The sequence below is a fragment of the Pteropus medius genome, unplaced genomic scaffold (genome assembly GCF_902729225.1).
Source record: "Pteropus medius unplaced genomic scaffold, Ma_sr-lr_union100, whole genome shotgun sequence".
Lineage (NCBI taxonomy): Eukaryota > Metazoa > Chordata > Mammalia > Chiroptera > Pteropodidae > Pteropus > Pteropus medius.
This window is the reverse complement of record NW_024352784.1, coordinates 19,023,662-19,042,231: the sequence shown is the minus strand read 5'-3', so window position 1 is coordinate 19,042,231 and position 18,570 is coordinate 19,023,662. Positions and strand designations below refer to the sequence as shown.

General features: G+C 46.1%; 3 protein-coding genes across 6 annotated transcripts in view; all 3 read right to left on the bottom strand.

Annotated features, from left to right (window-relative positions):
- The window catches only part of CABIN1 (calcineurin binding protein 1), a 137,367-nt gene extending 129,611 nt beyond the window's left edge, over positions 1–7,756 (bottom strand). The window contains exon 1 of the mRNA XM_039847698.1: positions 7,282–7,756. The gene's annotated coding sequence lies outside the window, so the exon portion shown is untranslated. The remainder of the gene's footprint in view (positions 1–7,281) is intronic.
- Positions 7,757–9,730: 1,974 nt separating this feature from the next.
- Positions 9,731–11,156, bottom strand: DDT (D-dopachrome tautomerase). Of its 2 annotated transcripts, XM_039847692.1 has the most exons (3): positions 10,904–11,144; positions 10,453–10,628; positions 9,731–9,993 (listed from the first exon to the last, which is right to left on the bottom strand). In XM_039847692.1, exons 1-3 carry the CDS (start codon positions 11,009–11,011, stop codon positions 9,921–9,923), a joined length of 357 nt encoding a protein of 118 aa, XP_039703626.1. In that variant the 5' UTR covers positions 11,012–11,144; the 3' UTR covers positions 9,731–9,920. The 2 variants fall into 2 exon arrangements, with proteins under 2 accessions (XP_039703626.1, XP_039703627.1); XM_039847693.1 differs by lacking the exon at positions 10,453–10,628 and having other exon boundaries at positions 10,904–11,156.
- Positions 11,157–11,934: 778 nt separating this feature from the next.
- Positions 11,935–17,266, bottom strand: LOC120590071 (glutathione S-transferase theta-3-like). 3 transcript variants are annotated; one of them, XM_039847686.1, is made up of 5 exons: positions 17,020–17,266; positions 15,805–15,892; positions 15,090–15,240; positions 13,437–13,613; positions 11,935–13,108 (listed from the first exon to the last, which is right to left on the bottom strand). In XM_039847686.1, the coding sequence occupies exons 1-5, from the start codon at positions 17,129–17,131 to the stop codon at positions 12,914–12,916; spliced, it is 723 nt and encodes a 240-aa protein (XP_039703620.1). In that variant the 5' UTR covers positions 17,132–17,266; the 3' UTR covers positions 11,935–12,913. The 3 variants fall into 3 exon arrangements, with proteins under 3 accessions (XP_039703620.1, XP_039703621.1, XP_039703622.1); XM_039847687.1 differs by lacking the exon at positions 17,020–17,266 and adding an exon at positions 16,435–16,983; XM_039847688.1 differs by lacking the exons at positions 15,090–15,240; positions 15,805–15,892; positions 17,020–17,266 and adding an exon at positions 14,122–14,203.
- Positions 17,267–18,570: the final 1,304 nt, after the last annotated feature.

Sequence of the window (18,570 nt, the reverse complement as noted above, 5' to 3'; positions counted from 1 at the left end):
GACCCTTTACCAGCCTCGGTTTCCTTGTATATATAAAATGGGGTCGACACTCTGACTAGACTGGGAGCACCTCTGGCCAGAGAGCAGCTGACGCACCAGGGCACCCCTTGGCAAGCCCATGCGGTGCAGGTACTTGGGAGGTTCTTGACAAGCCGCAGCTGCATGAAACCAGTCACCCCATTTCTGCCCTCTGTTACCCTAAAGAGACAGGCAGTTTCTTTCATGAAGGAGTAGAAAGTACAGGAGAGAAGTCAGAGGGTAGCAAGGAAGTAGAGAAATTGGAGTCCTTGCACATTGCTGGTGGGAATGTAAAATGGTACAGCCACTGTGGAAAACAGTTTGGTAGTTCCTCAAAAAGTTAAACATAGAATTGCCATATGATCCAGCAATTCCATTCCTAGGTATATACCTGGAAAAACTGAAAACAGGGACTCAAAAAGATATTCGTACAGCCTTGCTCATAGCAGTATTATTCACAATAGTAAAAGAAGGAAGTAATCCAAGTGTCCATAGATGGATAAGTGGATTAATAAAATGTGGTATATTCATACAATGGAATATTATTCAGCCTTAAAAAGGAAGTACATTCTAACACATGCTACAGCATGAAAGAACCTTCAGGATAATATGCTAAGTGAAATAAGCCATTCGCAAAAGGACAAATACTGTATGATTTCATTTATATGAGGTACCTATATTAGGCAAATTCAGATATGAAAAGTAGAATAGTGGTTGCCAGAGGCCAGGAAAAGATGAGAATTGGGAGTTATTGCCTAATGGCTACAATTTCTGTTTGAGATGATGAAAATTTCTGGAAATAGTGGTAATGGTTACAGAATATTCCAAATCTATTTAATGCCACTGAATCATACATTTTCAATGGTTGAAATGGTAAATTTTGTTACAGATATTGTGCCACAATTTTAAAAATTACCAATTAAAGAATAAACAAAAGATTTGAAAAGACACATCACCGAAGAAGATATAGATTGCAAATAAGTATATTAAAAGATGTTCAACATCATTAGTCATGAGAAAAAAATGTGAGTTAAAACCACGATGAGATACTACTACACACCTATTAGAATCCCCAAGTTTTTAAAAAACCTGATAATGCCAAGTCCCCCTGAGGATACAGAGTAACTGAAACTCTCTCATACACTGCTAATAGAAATGGAAAATGGTACCACCATGCTGGAAAAGAATTTCTTATAAAGTTAAATATACACTTACCATACTACATAGCAATCTCACTCCTGATTATTTACCCTAGAGAAATATTCACACAAGACCTGTACATAAATGTTTCTGGAAGCTCCATTCAAATCACCAAAAACTGGAAACGACCCAACTATCCTTTAACGTGTGAATGGATAAATTGTTGCGATATATCATACAATGGAATACTGCTCAGTAAGAATACTATTTATCCAATGGAATACTACTATCAATGAAAAGAAACAAGCAATTGATACATGTAACAATTTGGATGAATCTCAAAGGCATTATGCTGAGTAAAAGAAGACAGTATCGAAAGGTTGGATACTGTGTGATTCCATTTACAGGACATTCTTAAAAAGACAAAACTATAGTGATGGAGATCATGTCAGTGGAGGCCAGTGGTAAGGGAAGGGTTCTATAAAGAAGTAGCATCTGGGGGGTTATGTAACTGTTCTATATTCTCATGTGGTGAAGGTTATACAAATCTAACTTGTGTTAAAAGTCAGAGAACTGTACACCCCCAAAAGAGGTCAAGTAATTCAATTTACTGAATTAAATTTAATAAATACAAAAGTATTTTAATAAAAATAAATACAATTTTTAAGAGTGCAGGAGAACAATCCCGATATCGAAGTGTAATTCAAGTCCAAATATATTAAATGTGACAAAAGGCACAATTCACATTGATATTATAACACTTAAAAATACACACCAAATAACACAGCAACCAACTTTAAAAAGAAGAAAAAAAAACACAGGAGATGCAAGGACACCTAGATAAAAAAACACATTAATAATAAGAGACTTTTCATTCACCACTCTCAGTACAAGACAGATCAAGCGGAGAAAAAAATAAGGAGATAGACGATCTAAATAACAAAGTGAAGAGAGATCTTACAGATGTTTGCCAAACTCTACATCCTGATAATAGAGACTACATATTCTTTTCTAGTACTCACAGTACATTCACACACACATACATACATACATACACACACACAAAGAAAGAAAAAAAAAAACCTGATCACATATTAGGTCACAAGGAAAACACTTCTGTAAAGTAAAAATATTAAAAACAACACTCTACGATCACAATACATTAAAACTAGAATTTACTAACACCACCATCACCAACAACAAAAGAAGAAAGGTCCTTCTATCCAAAATTGAAGAAACTCCTATTAAACAACCTCTGCGTGAAAGGAAATGCAACTAAAATTGGAGAAATTTAAAGAAATACAACGAAACTAAACATATTACACGTGTGAAAATACGATGAAATAATCCAAGGGGGGTAGATCATGATTATCTCCATAGAAGAGAAAGCCTTTGACAAAATTCAACACCCATTCATGATAAAAAGATATAGAAATCGAGGAATACTTTCTTAACATGATTATATATATATAAATACACTTTAGTTCTAAAATCAGAATTTCATTTAATGGAGAAACACTAGAGGCACTTCCATTAATATCAGGAACAAAGCAAGGATATCCATTATGTCTGATACTATACACCACTGTGAGTATTCACAATGCAATTAGAAAAGGGAAAACAGAGGTATAAGAATGAGTAAAGAAGAAGTAAAACTATTATTAATTGCAGATAATATGATATAATGCCTAGAAAATCCCCAAATCAATGATAAAACTTAATAACAAAAGAACTCAGTGAAATAGCATGATATAAAATTAACACACGAAAATCAATTGCCTTCACATACACAAACAAGAAACAGAAGATACTATATAGAAAAAAATCCCATTTCCAATAACAACAAGATGATTAAGTATTTAGGAATAAAGTTAATAAAGTTAACAAAAATGTGCAACCTATGCAAGGAAAATTTTAAAACATTACCTAAAGATACTAAAGTAAATTTGAACAAATGGAAAGATATCCTTTGTTATTGGACAGAACTCAACATTATAAAGATGTCCGTTCTCCCTAAGTTGGTTTACAAATTCAATGCAATCCTAATAACAATACCAACAAGATACCAGACAAGTTGACACTAAAGTTTATACGGAGAAACAAAAATGCAAGAATAGCTAGAAAAACAGTGGAAAAGAAAAAGAAAAAGGAGGGGATAAGTCTTAAGAGACATTAAGACATACTATATAAAGCCTTAATAATTAAAATAGCGGTACTTGGCACATACATAGACAGAGAAACCAGGTCCAAAATTAGACTCAAGCACATAGGAAAATTCAAAATATGGCAAAGGTGGCATCTCAAATCACTGGGGTCAAGATGAACTTTGTAACAAATGTTGCTGGGACAAATTGGTAGCCATTTGGAAAAAGATAAAATTAGATTCATACGTCACACCACAGACATAAATAAACTCCAAATGGAGTAAGGATCAAAATGAAAAAAAAAATGATATCCTACAAGTACTAGCAGAAAATGTGGTTGAATTCCTCTTTAACCTTATATAGGGAAAGGCTATCTCACTATGATTTAAAATCCAGAGGCGGTAAAAGAAAAGATTGATAAATTTAACTACATAAAAGTTGTTTTAAATTTTGCATGACAAAAAAATCACACGCAAAAACAAAAATAAACAAGTGGAACTACGACAAACTAAAAAGCTTCTGCACAGCAAAAGAACTGATAAACAAAATAAAAAGACAACATATAGAATGGGAAAAAAAAATATCTGCAATAAAGTGCTAATATCCAAAATAAATAAACAAGTGACACAGCTAAAAAAAAAAAAAATTCATAATCCAATTAAAAATGGGCAAAGGACCTGAATAGACATTTTACCAAAGAAAATACATGAATGATCAAAGGTGCTCAACATCACTAATCACTAGAGAAATGCAAATCAAAACTACAATGTGATATCGCCTCATGCCTATTAGAATGGCTAGTATCAAAAAGACAAGAGATAACAAGTGTTGACAAGAATGTGGAGAAAAGAGAATGCTTATATACTGTTGATACAGCCACTATGGAACACAGTATGGAGGTTCCTCAAAAAATCAAACACGAACTACCATAAGAGTCAGCAATTCCACTTCTTGGAATATATCCTAAGGAAACAAAAACATTATATCAAAGAGATATCTGCACCCACATGCTCATAAGAGCATTACCTACAATAACTAAGACAGAGAAACAACGGAAGTGTCCATCGACAGATGAACGGATGAAGAAGTTGTGGTATAGATATACAATGTAATATTATTCAGCCACAAAAAAAAAAAAAAAAGAAAGAAAGAAATTCTGGAATTTGAGACAACATGGATAGACCTTGAGGGCATTATCTTTAGTGAAATAAGTCAGTCAGAGAAAGACAAATACTGTATGATCTCACATGTGAAATATAAACAAACAAATAAACAAAAACTCCTAAAAAAGAGATCAGATTTGTGGTTGATGGGAGAGGGGAAACTGGAGGAAGGTAGTCAAAAGGCACACACTTCCAGTTATAAGATAAATAAGTACTAGGGATGTGATGTACAACGTGAAGACTACAGTTAACACTGTTGCCTGGTACACCTGAAAGCTGTTAAGAGAGTAGATCCTAAGCATTCTCATTACAAGGAAAACATTTTTTTTTTGTATCTGTAGAAGATAATTCATGTTTACTAAGCTTACTATGATAACCATTTCACAATATAAGTCAAACTCATTATGCTGTACACCTTAAGCTTACACAGTGCTATATGTCAATTATATCTCAATAAAACTGGGGAAATTTTTTAATTTTTTTTTAATTGGAAAGAAGTCAAAAGACAACCAATAAATTGGGAGAAAATATTTGCGACATATACAATAGACAAAGAATTAATATTTCTAATATATAAAAAGCTCTTAAAAAATGAGAGACACAGCATTATTCACAACAGCCAAAAGGTGGAAGCAATCCAAGGGTCTATTGACAGATGAGTGGAAAAACAAAATGTAGTGTATATATACAATAGGATATTTACTCAGCCTTAAAAAGGAAAGACATTCTGACCCATGCTACAACATGAACGAATCTGGAAGACATTATGCTGAGTGAAAAAAGTCAGTCACAAAAGTGAGCTAGCATAGGAATAACAAAGGGGATATCATTTTAAAAACAGACTCCATCTTGTCTATGAGGTCAGGAAAGCAAAGGGGAAAAGCGAGATACTGACTGACTATCTGCTGCCCACATCCTAAATATATGTAACTAAAAAGGGAGGAGAACACAATGCAATGAGCAGACCTTGTAAAAATAACCAACATGTCCCACTCTCATTAAGTTTATCATTTTTTGTAAGAAAAACCAGCAATTGTTTTTACAGAACCTGAAATCTTGTCATAAGACAAAATTGAGTAGACATCTGCTGACCCATGAGATGGAGACATTGTTTGCTGACCACAGACAGTAATGACAGTGGGACAGTCCACCAGCTTCCCCTCCCTAGCCCTCTCTCTCTCCCTGAACAGCCCACAAAAACCCTTCATACGGTCCCATCTGGGAACCAGCCAGCTCCTTCCTTCTTGCTTGTTCCCTGGTGTACTAGCTATCTCTCAATAAAGCTTTGCTTGCTGAACTTATCAGGTACGGTGCTCATTTTTATGACATTGGGACCCAAGAACCTGGCATCAGTTGGCTCTAGCAACAAAAGGACAAAGACTATATGATTCCATTTATATGAGGTATCTAGAAAAAGCAAATTCATAGAGACAGAAAGTAGAATGGTGGTTGCCAAGGGTGGGGAGAGGGATGAATGGGGAGTTATTGTTTAATGGGCACAGTTTTAGTTTGAGAAGATAAAAAAAGTCCTGGAGATGGATAGTGGTGATGGTTGCACAACATGTGGCTGTACTTAGTGCCACAGAACTGTACATTAACTTAATAATAATTAAAATGGTACATTTCATGTAAAGTATGTTACCACAATTAAAAAAAAAAAACAAAACCCGAAGGGCAGAAAAACAAAAACTTGATAGAAAAATAGGGGAAATATTTGAACAATTTACTAATAAAGACATACAACTGGCTCTCAAACATATGAAAATATGTTCAAACCCACTCATAATTAGAGAAATGAAAATTAAACAGCACTGAGACACCATTTCTCACATACCACTGGCAAAAATTAAAGCACAACAGCACACTCTGTTGGTGAGGTTGTGGGGAAACAGGCACTATTCTCATACACTGTTGGGGGGAATGCAACTTGGTCCAGCCCCTTCCGGAGGGGAATTTGACAATAGGTAAAATTACACATGCAGTTGCCTCTCATCCCAGCAGTTCCACTTCTAGGAATCTACCCTGAAGATTTACCTCCAACAATACCAAAATACATATGCACAGGGTATTCACTGCAGGGTTGTTTGTAACTGCAAGATATTGAAAGGAAGATAACCGGCCATAGACAGTAGAATGGATAAATAAACTATGGTACCTGGACACAATGAAGTAATATGCTACTGTAAAAATTAATGAGGGCATGCTCATGCAGCATAATTCACAAAAAGCATAAAGTGGAAACAAACCAAATGTCCGTTAACTGATAAATGGGTAAATAAAATGTGTATATCCATACAATGGAATATTATTCAAACATAAAAAAGTAATAAACAATGAAAAACATTACGCTAAGAAACCAGTCACGGACCACACATGATCCCATTTATATGAAATGTCAAGAATAGGCAAATCTATATAGACATTTATTATAAATATTTTTATATGTACAACAAAAGTTTGCCGACCTCAAACAAGATCACTGTAAGGATATCTTAGTTCTAATCAGTTATGAATCACACAGAAGGAACCTTAGCCGCACAGGATCCGACTCTCCTATAGTCACGTGCTATAGTAACTCAGGCCCCAAAGAATTAAGTGGCTCCCAAAGCCATTGTGCAGACACCAGCGAGTGTCAGTAAACTCTATCTAGGCCCATAAGCCTCCTCAGGGAAGCAGTGCTGTTAAGATTTTCAGTCTGGAGTCGGACTGACCCAGTGGTTAGCTTGGGGGTGGGGTGGGGTGGGGTGGACAAGTCATTTCACTGTCTCTCGGCCTCAGTTTCCACCCCTGTAAATGGCGCTAATAACAGCACTCACCTCGCAGGGCTGCAGTAAAGGCGAAGTGAAAGGACGCGAGTCAAAGGTTAGCGCCGGGCTTTGCACTCGGCAGACGCTAAGTCAATGGTGGCTCCTGCTGTTGTCACTGTAAACCACTCCCGAGGCCGAAGCCCGTCCTAGGCACCCCAGAGCGGCGGCAAGAGCCGTGAAGAGGCCTAAGGAGCAGCCCGGAGGCCGGCCTCGTTGCTCCCGCTCTCCAGCCTCGGTTTCCCCGACGGTGGCACTGGGGCTGTCCAGGAGCCCCTTGCGTCTGCACGGGCCTCGGCCCCGCGCCCACCGCCCCTCAGGCCCGCGCCCCAGCTACGCCCCTGGCTCGGTATAGCCGCGCCCCCAGCCCGGGGGGCATCCCCAAACCCGCTGCCCAGAAATTCACCAGGCGTCTCCACGGCAACGGCCTGTCCGCCCCGACCCCCGCGCGGCCCGGCTACGCGCCTAACAACAAGGCGCGCTCCCATTGGCTCCGGTGCCGGCTCCGCCAGCCAATAAGCGAGGGCGCACGCGCCGCTCGCCCGCCAGCCGGCTACCTAGAACCTTGCTGGCGGTGTCCGACGTGGTTCGGAGCGGCCTGGCGCACGGTTGTGACAGTTTCTGAGCCCTGGCTTCGGTCCTCGAGCTGTTGTGGCTTGGAGCGCCAGCTTGCGGTCAGACTCCCGGCTCCACCACTTGTAATACTTGGGAAGCGCCGAGCTTGGTGCGTAGGCCCAAGTGGTCGCTAAATGACAGGCCGTATTATTGTTAAACCTGAGGCAGGTGCTCTGAAGGCAGCGGAAACCTGGGGAATACTTAACGAGGGAAACGGGCGGAACAGCATCCCCCTTCATATTACTCCTGCCTCACTTCTTTCTGAAAAGGATTTGAAGTTTAAAAAGCACAGCTATCTACAATCAACTATTGAAAAAAAAAGAGGTAAAGACACCAAGACTCGGTAAATGAACGGGCCGGGAGTGACAGAATCCCAGAGCCCAAAAGAGGGTCCAGCAGTGAAGGGTTTCTGACAAGGCCTCGGCTGAGAGAGGTTACTGTCTTGGGAGTTAAAGTTTTAGGGAAGGGCTTCACACTGTGGTTAAAATGCATGGCTACGAGCCCAGCAAGAGTAATTAATGTTATGGCTTTATCTTTGACCTTAAAGACAGTAACATGGATCGGTACAATAAAGCTTTACTTATATGCCAGAAGTTACACCAACTTCGATTTTGAGAGTATATAGCCTTGAGGGGAGGAGCAGTGAATAAAAGCATAAACAGATGGTTTCAAAGTTCATAGATAACATGCAGGCTTGGATGCAGGTCCCGCCCCTAAATTGTACTGAAAAACGCTCTGGAGCGAAAGCTGGGAGGGCTACCCAAGCAGCAGGGAGCTTTGTGGGAAGGATTTGGAGGTGAGAAACAGTGCAGGCTATGCAGGAGCCGCAGGCAGCACAGTATTACCAGGGGGCAAAGCTCAGGGTCATAGTGGAGAGAGAGAATGCTGGAGAGGGGTGAGGGGCCGGTCCTCACAGCAAGCAGATGACATCACTCTTACTAGAATGGTGTTAAGAGATTTAAGGTGGAGAGACCAGATGGGAAGCTGTTACCTTATGGTCCTGGCAAAGGTTAGGCCTGAATCCCTCCTTAGGCACTTTAGCCATTTATTCACATTCAACCCACATTCCCTGAGGCCCTCTGGGAAGCAGGACACCCATGCTGGTAGAAGGAATGAGTGCAGAAACAGTTGGGACCTGTTGCCAAGGGAAGGAACTTCAATCTCTAGCTTTTAATGAGAGTCCTCAGCAGCGGTCTGGTCCAAACACAGCAATTAGAGGCACATTCCATTGGAAACTAACTCAAGTGAAACTGAAAAAAATCTCAATTTGGTATTTCACTGGTGCACTAAGGACAAGGGTGACCAAACCTTTAACTGTCTTGAGAAACAGTAAAGCATGATTTGGTATTAAGAGGAGGGGTGGGGAATTCCATTCATTCAGTTTCTAGTGGCAGACACTGTATTTCCAGGTTTGCCATTCTACGACATGGATTTTACAAGGTGCACAGTGAGAGAATTCACAGCAAGACTTATGGGAGAAGATGCAATTTGGGTCCCTAAAGCCCAGCCTGCCTGGCTCCCATGCCAGGCACAGCAGTCTGTGGGTAGGGAACTGCCCAGGCCAGCCCAGGCTCAGGACAGGAACATCGGGTCAGCAGAGTCTGACGGAATGCTCAGGCAGTCAGCCCCTCCCCAGTAGCTTGCACATTGGCATGGAGAGCAGGGTGTCCAGGATGAGCCCTCCCCCCTCCAATTTGAGTAGCATAAATATAATACATGAAAACAGGAGCTCTGAAGATAGGAAACATCCCACCTCTCAGGTTCCCTAAGGTGCCCACCTCATAAATCAACCCTGCTGCCCAGAGTGGCCCAGAATGCCTTGGAGGAGTAAAGGGAGGTAAAGAAGTAATGTTTGAAAGACAAAGCTCTCTTCATTTATTTGGCATAAGGATGGAGATGAAGAGGACTGTGAGGTCACAGACATATCTGCATGTAGAGATGCCAGAAGCTGGGATCAACCAGGCCTTCACTATGCCAGGAGGCCTCTCTGGAAGAGGTGGCCAGCTCACAGATACCCTGGATGTCTTCCATGCCAATCATAAAAATGTCACGACTGTCCCATTCTTGCCAATCTGCCAGGGCTCCAGGGGGAAAAAGCGGATAACTATCCTTCAGGAGACAGAGAAAAAGATGTCATCAGCTCCTTGACTAATCCTTCCTATTCCAAGACCCCATAACTAGGCACTCCCACCAGAGGCTCCCGGGTCAGCGTGCCTTAGCCCATTAGGAATTTTGCGAGCCTGCTGTACCCCATTAATGTTCTCTCCAGAACCCCCAACAGGGCAGCGGGCAAGTCAGGGAATGGATGGTGGCTGTACATCAGCGTGGCCTACTCAAGACAACACTCAACACAGTCAGGACTTCATTCAATTCTGCTAGCAATATGAATGTGAACCCACCATTAGGGGGTCCAAAGGGGTCAAGGTACCTTCAGGGCACTAGACCTTTCTGGAGCAAGGTGAGGAATTTACTTTTTGTCCCAACCTTAGGAGGGGCCCTGTGACAGGATCACTACACCACGTCCGTGGCGCAACAGTCCGAGAGTGTCCTCTCTCTGCCCCTACGCACCGGTCCTGGCCTAGTCCCAGCTCCTTGGTGAGGAACTCAAAGAGGCGGGCGCTGTGGCCGCGGTTATCCTCGGCAGTGCCCACTACACCGATAGAGGAGACAAGTAGCTGAGCACAGGGCTCGGCCGAGCCGCTCACCGCCATAGCCAGGCCCGGACGCACCGTCACGTTCACGCGCTGCAAGGGACATGAAAGTTTCACCCGAAGCCGGTGCAGTCCAGGCTCGGAGAGCACCGGGCAGTGCGGGATCGAAGACGCGCGGACCCCGCGGGGTCAGGGATAGGGGTAAGGGCTGGGGTTCTTAGAGGTCCGTTGGAGTCATGGCTGGGGAAGGCTATAGGGAGCAGACATGGGAGGAGTCGAGGTCATGGTGGGGAAGTCCGGGCGTGGACAGAGTCTGACCCTTGGTCCACCAACCTCCCCCAGCCCCATGCTCCCTGGGCCACGCTCACGTCCTCGGGTTTGCCTAGGATGGCGGCGCTGGCTGCGCAAAGCCGCTTCTCCAGCCCCGCGGGCACGCGGCTGGCGGGCAAGTTCGTGTCCAGCTCAACGAACGGCATGTCGGTCGGGAAAGCTTTGCGAGCGGTGGCAGCGGAGAAAGAACCTGCGGCGTCCTGGTCTGTGTTCGCAAGACCCTTGATTAGGAAGCAGGGGTGCTCCGGCACAGATTTCCGGACGTCCTATTGCCCAGTCCGCCCCGCATAACCCCACCCACAACGAGACATTGGCTGAGCCAGGGCCCCGCCCACTGCACTCCGGCCCAGCCCCTGCTCTAGCCGCACTGGCCGCGGTTTTCCGTCCCCTGCGGCGTTTCAGAGCTGCTGTCTTTTGCTGTCTGTCACAAATTAAGATGGAGGTCTGAAAACACACACAGTCTGTCTCTCTCTCTCTCTCTCTCTCTCTAAGAGCCTTCACACAGACACACACAAACTTTTTAGGAGCCTTCCCCGGAATCTACCCTAATAACGTTACATTGTCTCAGAGAACTAAAAAAAAGTTAAAGGAGTTACCACCGCTTCAAAGTTAGTCAGCTTCACGTTCAATATAAGATCTGCACTTTTCTTGAAGAGGCGACCTGGTGACACGTATGCATGACTCATGGGGCTCAGCAGAGCTTCTCGGGTTCCCTGCATCCCTGCCTTCATGTCCTCGTGCCTGTAGCAACCTAGCAACCTTGCCTCAGAGTGAGGAACTGGAGGCGGGGGAGGGGGGGAGCAGGTCCTAGTCGAATTACCAGCAATATTTATGGCATCCTATATTTCCATAGGCAAAACAAAAGGTGTTAATTTAAAACGTGGAAATAGGTTGGTTTGGCTAACCATGGTACTCTCAGTGTTCTGAAGTTGTTTAAATTGTAAATGAAAATATAATTGAAGCTGCGTGGGTATATATGAACAATTTCGATTACACATCTAAAATTCTATATGTGTGCATATTAAAGGAGCCTCCATAGGAAGACTGGTGAGCTGAGAGGCTCTGTCTGTTCATGACCCTGTCCCATTAGCAGTTTATTGGATGACTCAGATATCAGGGAATCTGGGACACAAAACAGGTAGGTTGTGACAGTAATGAGGGGAAAGGGCAAAAACAGGTGGAAAGCCTGGATCCCAGAATGGGGCATGGAGAAGACATTGGTCGGGGTCACAATTAGGCCGGGGAGAGCAAGGCTTCTCAGCAGCACCTGGAGGGCCAGGAAAGAACCTGGAACTTCCCTCCCTGCAAGGAGGTTCATGTACCAGCATGCACCCCACTGTGGGAGAGAGCATCACTCCAGAGATCCAGGAGACAGGAGCCATTCCTGACTCAGACATCTCTTCACAGGGTCAACCTCCATCTGTGATACCTGCTCAGACAGGGGAGCATGGAACCAGCTTTTGGCCAGAACAGAGGGATGAGGAGCCCAGAGGGGTCACCTGATCCAACCTGGGGCTAGGGAGGTCAAGGAAGTATCTCTGAAAATGTGACATGGTGACAAGTGCCAAAAGACAGGGGAGTGGGTAATAGTACCAGGCAAAGGTGAAGAAGGACCCTGTAAGTAAAGGAGTCAGCATGAGTCAAGGCCAGGAGGCTGAGCTGGGAGCTGGAAGAATGCTGGAAAATGGCTGGTGAACCAGAAGGGGGCAGTCTGGTGGGGTAGTGGCAAAGCCTGGATACAAAGTTTGATAACCTGTACCGCAGCTTCAGGGCAATGAGGCATCGTGAAAAGTTTTAAACAGAGAAAGGACAAGGTCAAATATGCGTTTACTAAAGCTCTTTCCTGAGGTCACATGAAAGTTGAAGTGGAAGGGGCAGGAGTGGAGTGAGGAGACAGACAGAAGGAATGCAGGCTTGATGCATGGAGGGACTGAGGACCAGAGATTGTACAAGGTGTCTTGCTCATGGCCAAGGAGAGGGGCAGCTCTATCTCTTTATTCTGACAACAGAGTTTCCGTCATTAGTGGCTCTGCGGGCCCTACTCCTAATCACTTCAATAAAAACTGCATCAAGGGCTTCAGCCTCTCCTTTGTGGCAGTGTCCGCTGGAGGCATGTCCTTGGCCTTCATGACAGCAGCATGGGCCTCCTGGAAGAGGTCCTCTCCCACTGCGGCCTCCACACGCTTATGCCAGGCAGCCAGCTTGGGTCGGCTTTTGAAGACTTGGCAGCCAGCACTGACAGGCTGTGGGAAGAGGAAGTAAGTGGAGGGGCTGGTCATGGTCAAGCACAAGGTAGCGTGACCTCGTTTAGGGACCCATCAAGTGGATTTTCCTTCCTCTGCCTGCATATGATAAGCTGGGGGGCCTCTCCCAGGAAACACTGAGATACTCCTCAATATCCCTTCAAGGTAGGGTTTTAAAGTCCCATTTTACAGATGAGGACACTAAGGCTCAGAGGGGAAGTGATCCATCCAGTATCCCACAGCCAGAAGCGGCAACGTGAGCTGGTACATTGGCTTCCTCCCAGGACACCCCACTCCCCAGTGGGCCACCCCACCCCACAGTACTCACATGCATCAGCTCTGTGATGGCTACCAAGTCAGCCACTGAGATATGAGGCCCAGCAAGGAAATCCTGGTCCTTCAAGAACTTGTCCTCAAGCAGCTGTAGGCACCCGTCCAGCTCAGCCAGAGTCGACGCTAACATTTCAGGGGGCACCTGTTCACCCAGGAACACAGGGAACAGCATCTGGTGGGAGGACAGGAAGGGAAAGGGCTGATGTTTGGCCCCAAGCCTAGCCTGGTTCTGCTCTCAACTAATCTATCACCAGTCCTGTGGATTTATCCTCTCTGCTGCCCACCCCTTTCCACCCATAGCCACCACCTGCTCCTACTCAAACAGGGACAGCCTCCACCTCTCCCTGGGTCCTCACACAGGGCAGTCAGGGACAGCCTTCTGCAATCTCAATCTACCCATATCCTCTCCCTGCATAAAGCCTTCCATGTCCCCCACTGCCCTCATCACAAAGGCTTCGCCACCAGGTCCTCACCAGTGCAACTGTCATTGTCTTCCCACTCCCCCGCAACACCCCCACCTCCTATCCCACCAAGACTTCTCAAATTGGGGGATGTGGTTCAAGTGCACATTCCTAATCAGTACACTTGGGTAGAGCCTGAGACTCTGCAATGAGTTCCTAGCTGATGCTGACACTCCTGGTCCACAGGCCACACTTTGAGGAGCAAAGGTCTATACTTACTCCACTCAACTTCCTGTCATTCTGCCCTCAAATGCAACAGGCTCCCGTCCCCACCAACTTGAGAGGACTTCTCTCCAAGTCCCTAGAAGCTCAAGGAAGACACTTTTAAGACCATTGAAACCTACTTTTTGCCAAATGGCCACTCACAACAGTGGTACTCAACCTACAGGAGAGCGTGAGCCTGCCCATCTCACGTTCCCTCACACACAGGGCACCCACGGAGCGCCAGCACTCTCCAAATAATGTGTACTCTACACATTTCAAAAACACCTGCACATTTGATAAATAAAAACGGAGTGCACATTTATTTGAGTTTTACTGAGGTTAAATGTGTTTTCATCCATTTATTAATCATTTCTCTCTATTCTTCCATTAAATCCCTGCTGGTTTCCTTTGCCCATTTTCCTCCTGTGTCTTTGATAGGTTTAAGAGCATCTTAAATATTAAGAATGTTACTTCTTTCTAACATATCTTTGCCAAGATCTTTCTCATTTTTTGCTTATGTTAAATTTAATCCTTTTTGTCCTTCCATAAAATTTCATTGTATGTGTAAAGTCATTTATGCTTTTCTTCTACTGCTATTAGGCTTAGAAATCCTTGCATACCTAGAAACCAGATCAACATTTATTGAAATGTCTCCTCGTTTTTTCTTTGTTTAACTTTCTTCACTAAACATCTCTCTATCTGGAAAGTATGTATGTAGCAAACTGAGGATTTGTTTTTTTTTTCTCCTCCCAAAGGCAATATTCCCAAGCAGCCTTGAGTATGCAAAGGGGCTCAGGAATCAAGGAACACTGAGTAGCCACTCCCTGGCTCTATCTTGGTTTTCCCTCTGAGAAACAAGTCGGTTGGAGTCTCTAGCATTCTAAAATTTGGTGTTCTAAGGTTTCGGGTCTGAACAAAATGTTTTAAACAGAAAGCACTGCCCCCTGAGCATCCCGGAAGGAGTCCCTGGCCCTGGGACTCACCTTCTGCCACATGGCTCGGGTGCAGCTACTCCGCAGGGCCGTGTGCTGCCACGCCAAGTACTCGTCCACACGGGCGCAGGCCTGCAGGTCCTGGGGGTACCAGTGGTCAGGGGCCTTGTACTTGCGGCTCAGATACAGCAAGATGGCCACACTGGGAGACACAGCAGAAGAGAAGGAGATGTCCAAGTCACTTTTCAGCTACTCCACAGGGGCCAGGCCCTGGGTGGGGCAGACTCCTGCTCCTGGCATGTCTTTCCCCAACTCCTGTGGGTACAGCATTTCACTATCTCCATGACGCAGATTAGGAATGTGAGGCTCAGAGAGGTTAGGTGACTGCCCCGGGTCACACAGCTCTACATTGGGCCATCCTACCATCCAAACTAAGGACACCAAGTGAAAAACAAAATGTAATGGGACTTCAGAAGGTGGGGGGTGGTGTGCTCAGAGAAAGCTTCCACAAAATGGGGCACCCAGCACAGGTCCTGAAGGACGAGAGCAAGTCCAGTACCACTGCTCAACATATCCAAAGCTTGAACACACCAGGAGCAGGTGCTCTTCCCATCCCTGGGTACCTCTGCCCACTTCAAGCCACTCTCCACTGTGGGGCTGGCACAAGTGCTCAGGGCACACAAGCCACAATCCAAGCCATCAACAGTAAACACACAGATGGCTGACTGGCCCCACAAGGTCATGCAGGAGTCCAGGAACCCATTACCTCTCAGCCAAGGTAAAGTCCCCATCCTTCAAGGCTGGCACTTTCTTCAGGGGGTTCACCTGGGCAAAGGCATTGCTGTGCTGCTGGCCTGTGGGAGAGACCAGTGAAGCAGTGGGGAGAACCCTGAGCCCTCCAAGGTCTCTGCCCATCCCTACCCTATTCTTGTGGGGCATTAGGGAGGAGGAGGCCACTCCACTGGTCAGTGAATCACAGACCCTGACACCACCACCAAAAGGCCACCATTCCTGTGTCCACCCCCTCGGAACCTGGGCCAGGAAGCATCTTGACTTGGGCCGAGGGAAGGAGGTGGTTCCATGGAGCTGTAATACACACACACACACACACACACACACACACACACACGCGACAGACTCCAGGCAATTCCATCATGTCAGACACTCCAGCCTCCATCCTGGGCTCTAAGCTTACCTCCTGCAATCCATCTTCCTATGCCAGCTGAATGACCTGTCCACACCCAGCCACACCCAGCTCCAGCCACACCTGCTCCCAGCCCTCAGTCCATCCTTGCTCTCACCAGCCACCCAGCCTCCAACAGCTCAGCTCTTCTTTCTCTCCTGTGCCAAGCCCTCAAGTCTCCCTCTCTGATGTGGATTCCCAGGTCTGACTCACCTCTACATGCCTCCCCAGCCGATGCTGGAGGGGACATCAGTCAATGTGCATAAAGTCGGAGAGCCTCAGTGGAACCAGGTTCTAGCCTGGCCATAGGCTCCTTTTGTGGCCCCCTTTGCCCTTCTACTGAGTAGACAGAATCACCACTACCCAGTCTCCCTTCCGAAACTGCCTCTGTGCCCAGCCCCTGTCTCAAGGACAGCTGAAAAGGCAGAGCAAAGTGGCAATGTAGCAGTTGGTGGCCCAGGGTCGGGGATTCAAAGACAGACGGTGGGCAGGTACGGCCAAGCAGGGTCATCCCTCCTGGCCTACCCAAGAAGCTCTAAATCCGTAGCTTGCCCTACTGCTCAGTTACAGCCCTGTCCCCTTCATCGGATTCTGTAAATGCAGAGGAGACCTAAACAGGGGTAGGTAGGTTTAAAGAGACCAGATCCAGGTGGAACAACCTTCTCCCGCCAGCAGATGCCGAAATTCAGAGATGGGGACCACCCCTACTAGGAAATGAGGAGTTTTCTCTAAGCCACAGTGTGGCACACAGTCAGCACACAGTCGGCCCAGACCCCAGGCCTGCCTGCCGGGCTTCACCTTTGAGCAGATCCACGGTGCGGAGCTCGAAGGGGATGCCGTTTTTCTTGGCGAATATGTAGACGGCGCGGCAGGGCTGGGACAGCAGGTCCAGGTAGAGCTCCAGGCTCATGGCAGGGGAGGCAGGTAGATCCAGCGGGTAGACCTGAGGGACAAGCCCGGGAACAAAAACTGCGGGCAGGAACCGCCGGGCCACCGAGCCTACAGACGAGAGCAGTCGGGGCAGGACTCAGTCACGCCCTCCCCGCCCATTGGATGGCTCCGGAGAACTTTGGGCCAATCAGCAGCGCCCTCGCTCTCCCTTCTTTCCTCTCCAGGGTTCTGTGTTGTTAGGCCCTCTCTTGGTGGCTAGACACAGGAAGATCTGGGCTCTGAGCCGGGGTCTCACGGTCAAGTCACACCCCTTCTCTGGCCCTCAGTGTCTACCTTTGTCAAATGTGGCAGGGGGAGTGGTAATAGAAAACGGGATGCCAAGGGCGCTCCAGCACAGACTCTCAGTGAATTTAGGGTCAAGGGCTGGGCTGCCTGTAGTAGGCAGGCCACCTCTCCCACCCAGGGAGGAGGCTGAGAGAGGGGGGAAATCCGAGTCCCTGAGAACACAAAGGGAGAAGGAAGAAGGTGCAGCAGCCTCCCCTAAGCCTGGTGCCCAGAGGCCAGGGTGGAGGTTGGGAAGGGTGTCTAGACCTGCTCTCTGCAGAAGCTAACCCAAATCCCTCCCTAATCCCTGAGGTCATATACATTACACTCCAGCTAATTCCTCTCCCTGGAAGGAGAAGCCCTGTGAGGATCGTTTAGAGGTTTGCAAGGGGGATAGCACTTCCTCACTTCTTCAGCAGGGCCAGGTCCCTCCAACTGTGACTCTGGAGCTCCTCCAGTCAGTGATTATGATGCCCCATCTTCTAAGACAGCCTCCTGAGTTAAGAAGGCTCTTCTCCTGAACCCAAGAGTCAGAGAAAGCCACTTAGCAAGAGGATCAGTTACTGGAAAACTTGAGAAGAGATTGGCCTCCCTGGTCCCCCATGCTCCCCAGTTAGGGAAGACCTGTCCCTCCAGGAGAGTGCTTTCCTAGCCTTGTGCTGCAGCCCTCTCCATTCTGGCAGGGGCATGTCCTCCACCTCCTTCACTGGTCTGCCCTCTTCCACAAGCCACCTTTGGCTGAATTACTACAATATCCCAACTTCCTTCTTCCTCCCTGGCCACCTGCCAGTCCAACCCCTACCAGCAGCCAGAATATTATTCTAAAACACAGTCTGAGCACAGCATTCTCCTCCATGGTTTACAGATCCTGTGTGTGGCATTTTAAGCCCTGTGTGACTGAGCCCTGAGTGAGAGAGCTGCTTTGTGGATTTTCTCCTCCCTACCAGTTCTACAGCCGAGCCTATTGTGACTTTAATTCCCCTAGTATTTCTGGCAGCTAGAATTAAGTACTTTAATTCTTAATGAGGAAATAGGTATAGGTTTTAACTACATGTTTCAGGTGCTTTGGTTGTCATGTAACTTATAGTCAAAGATTAAGAAAATATGTTGGTCATGTTCTGAGGGACCACCTGT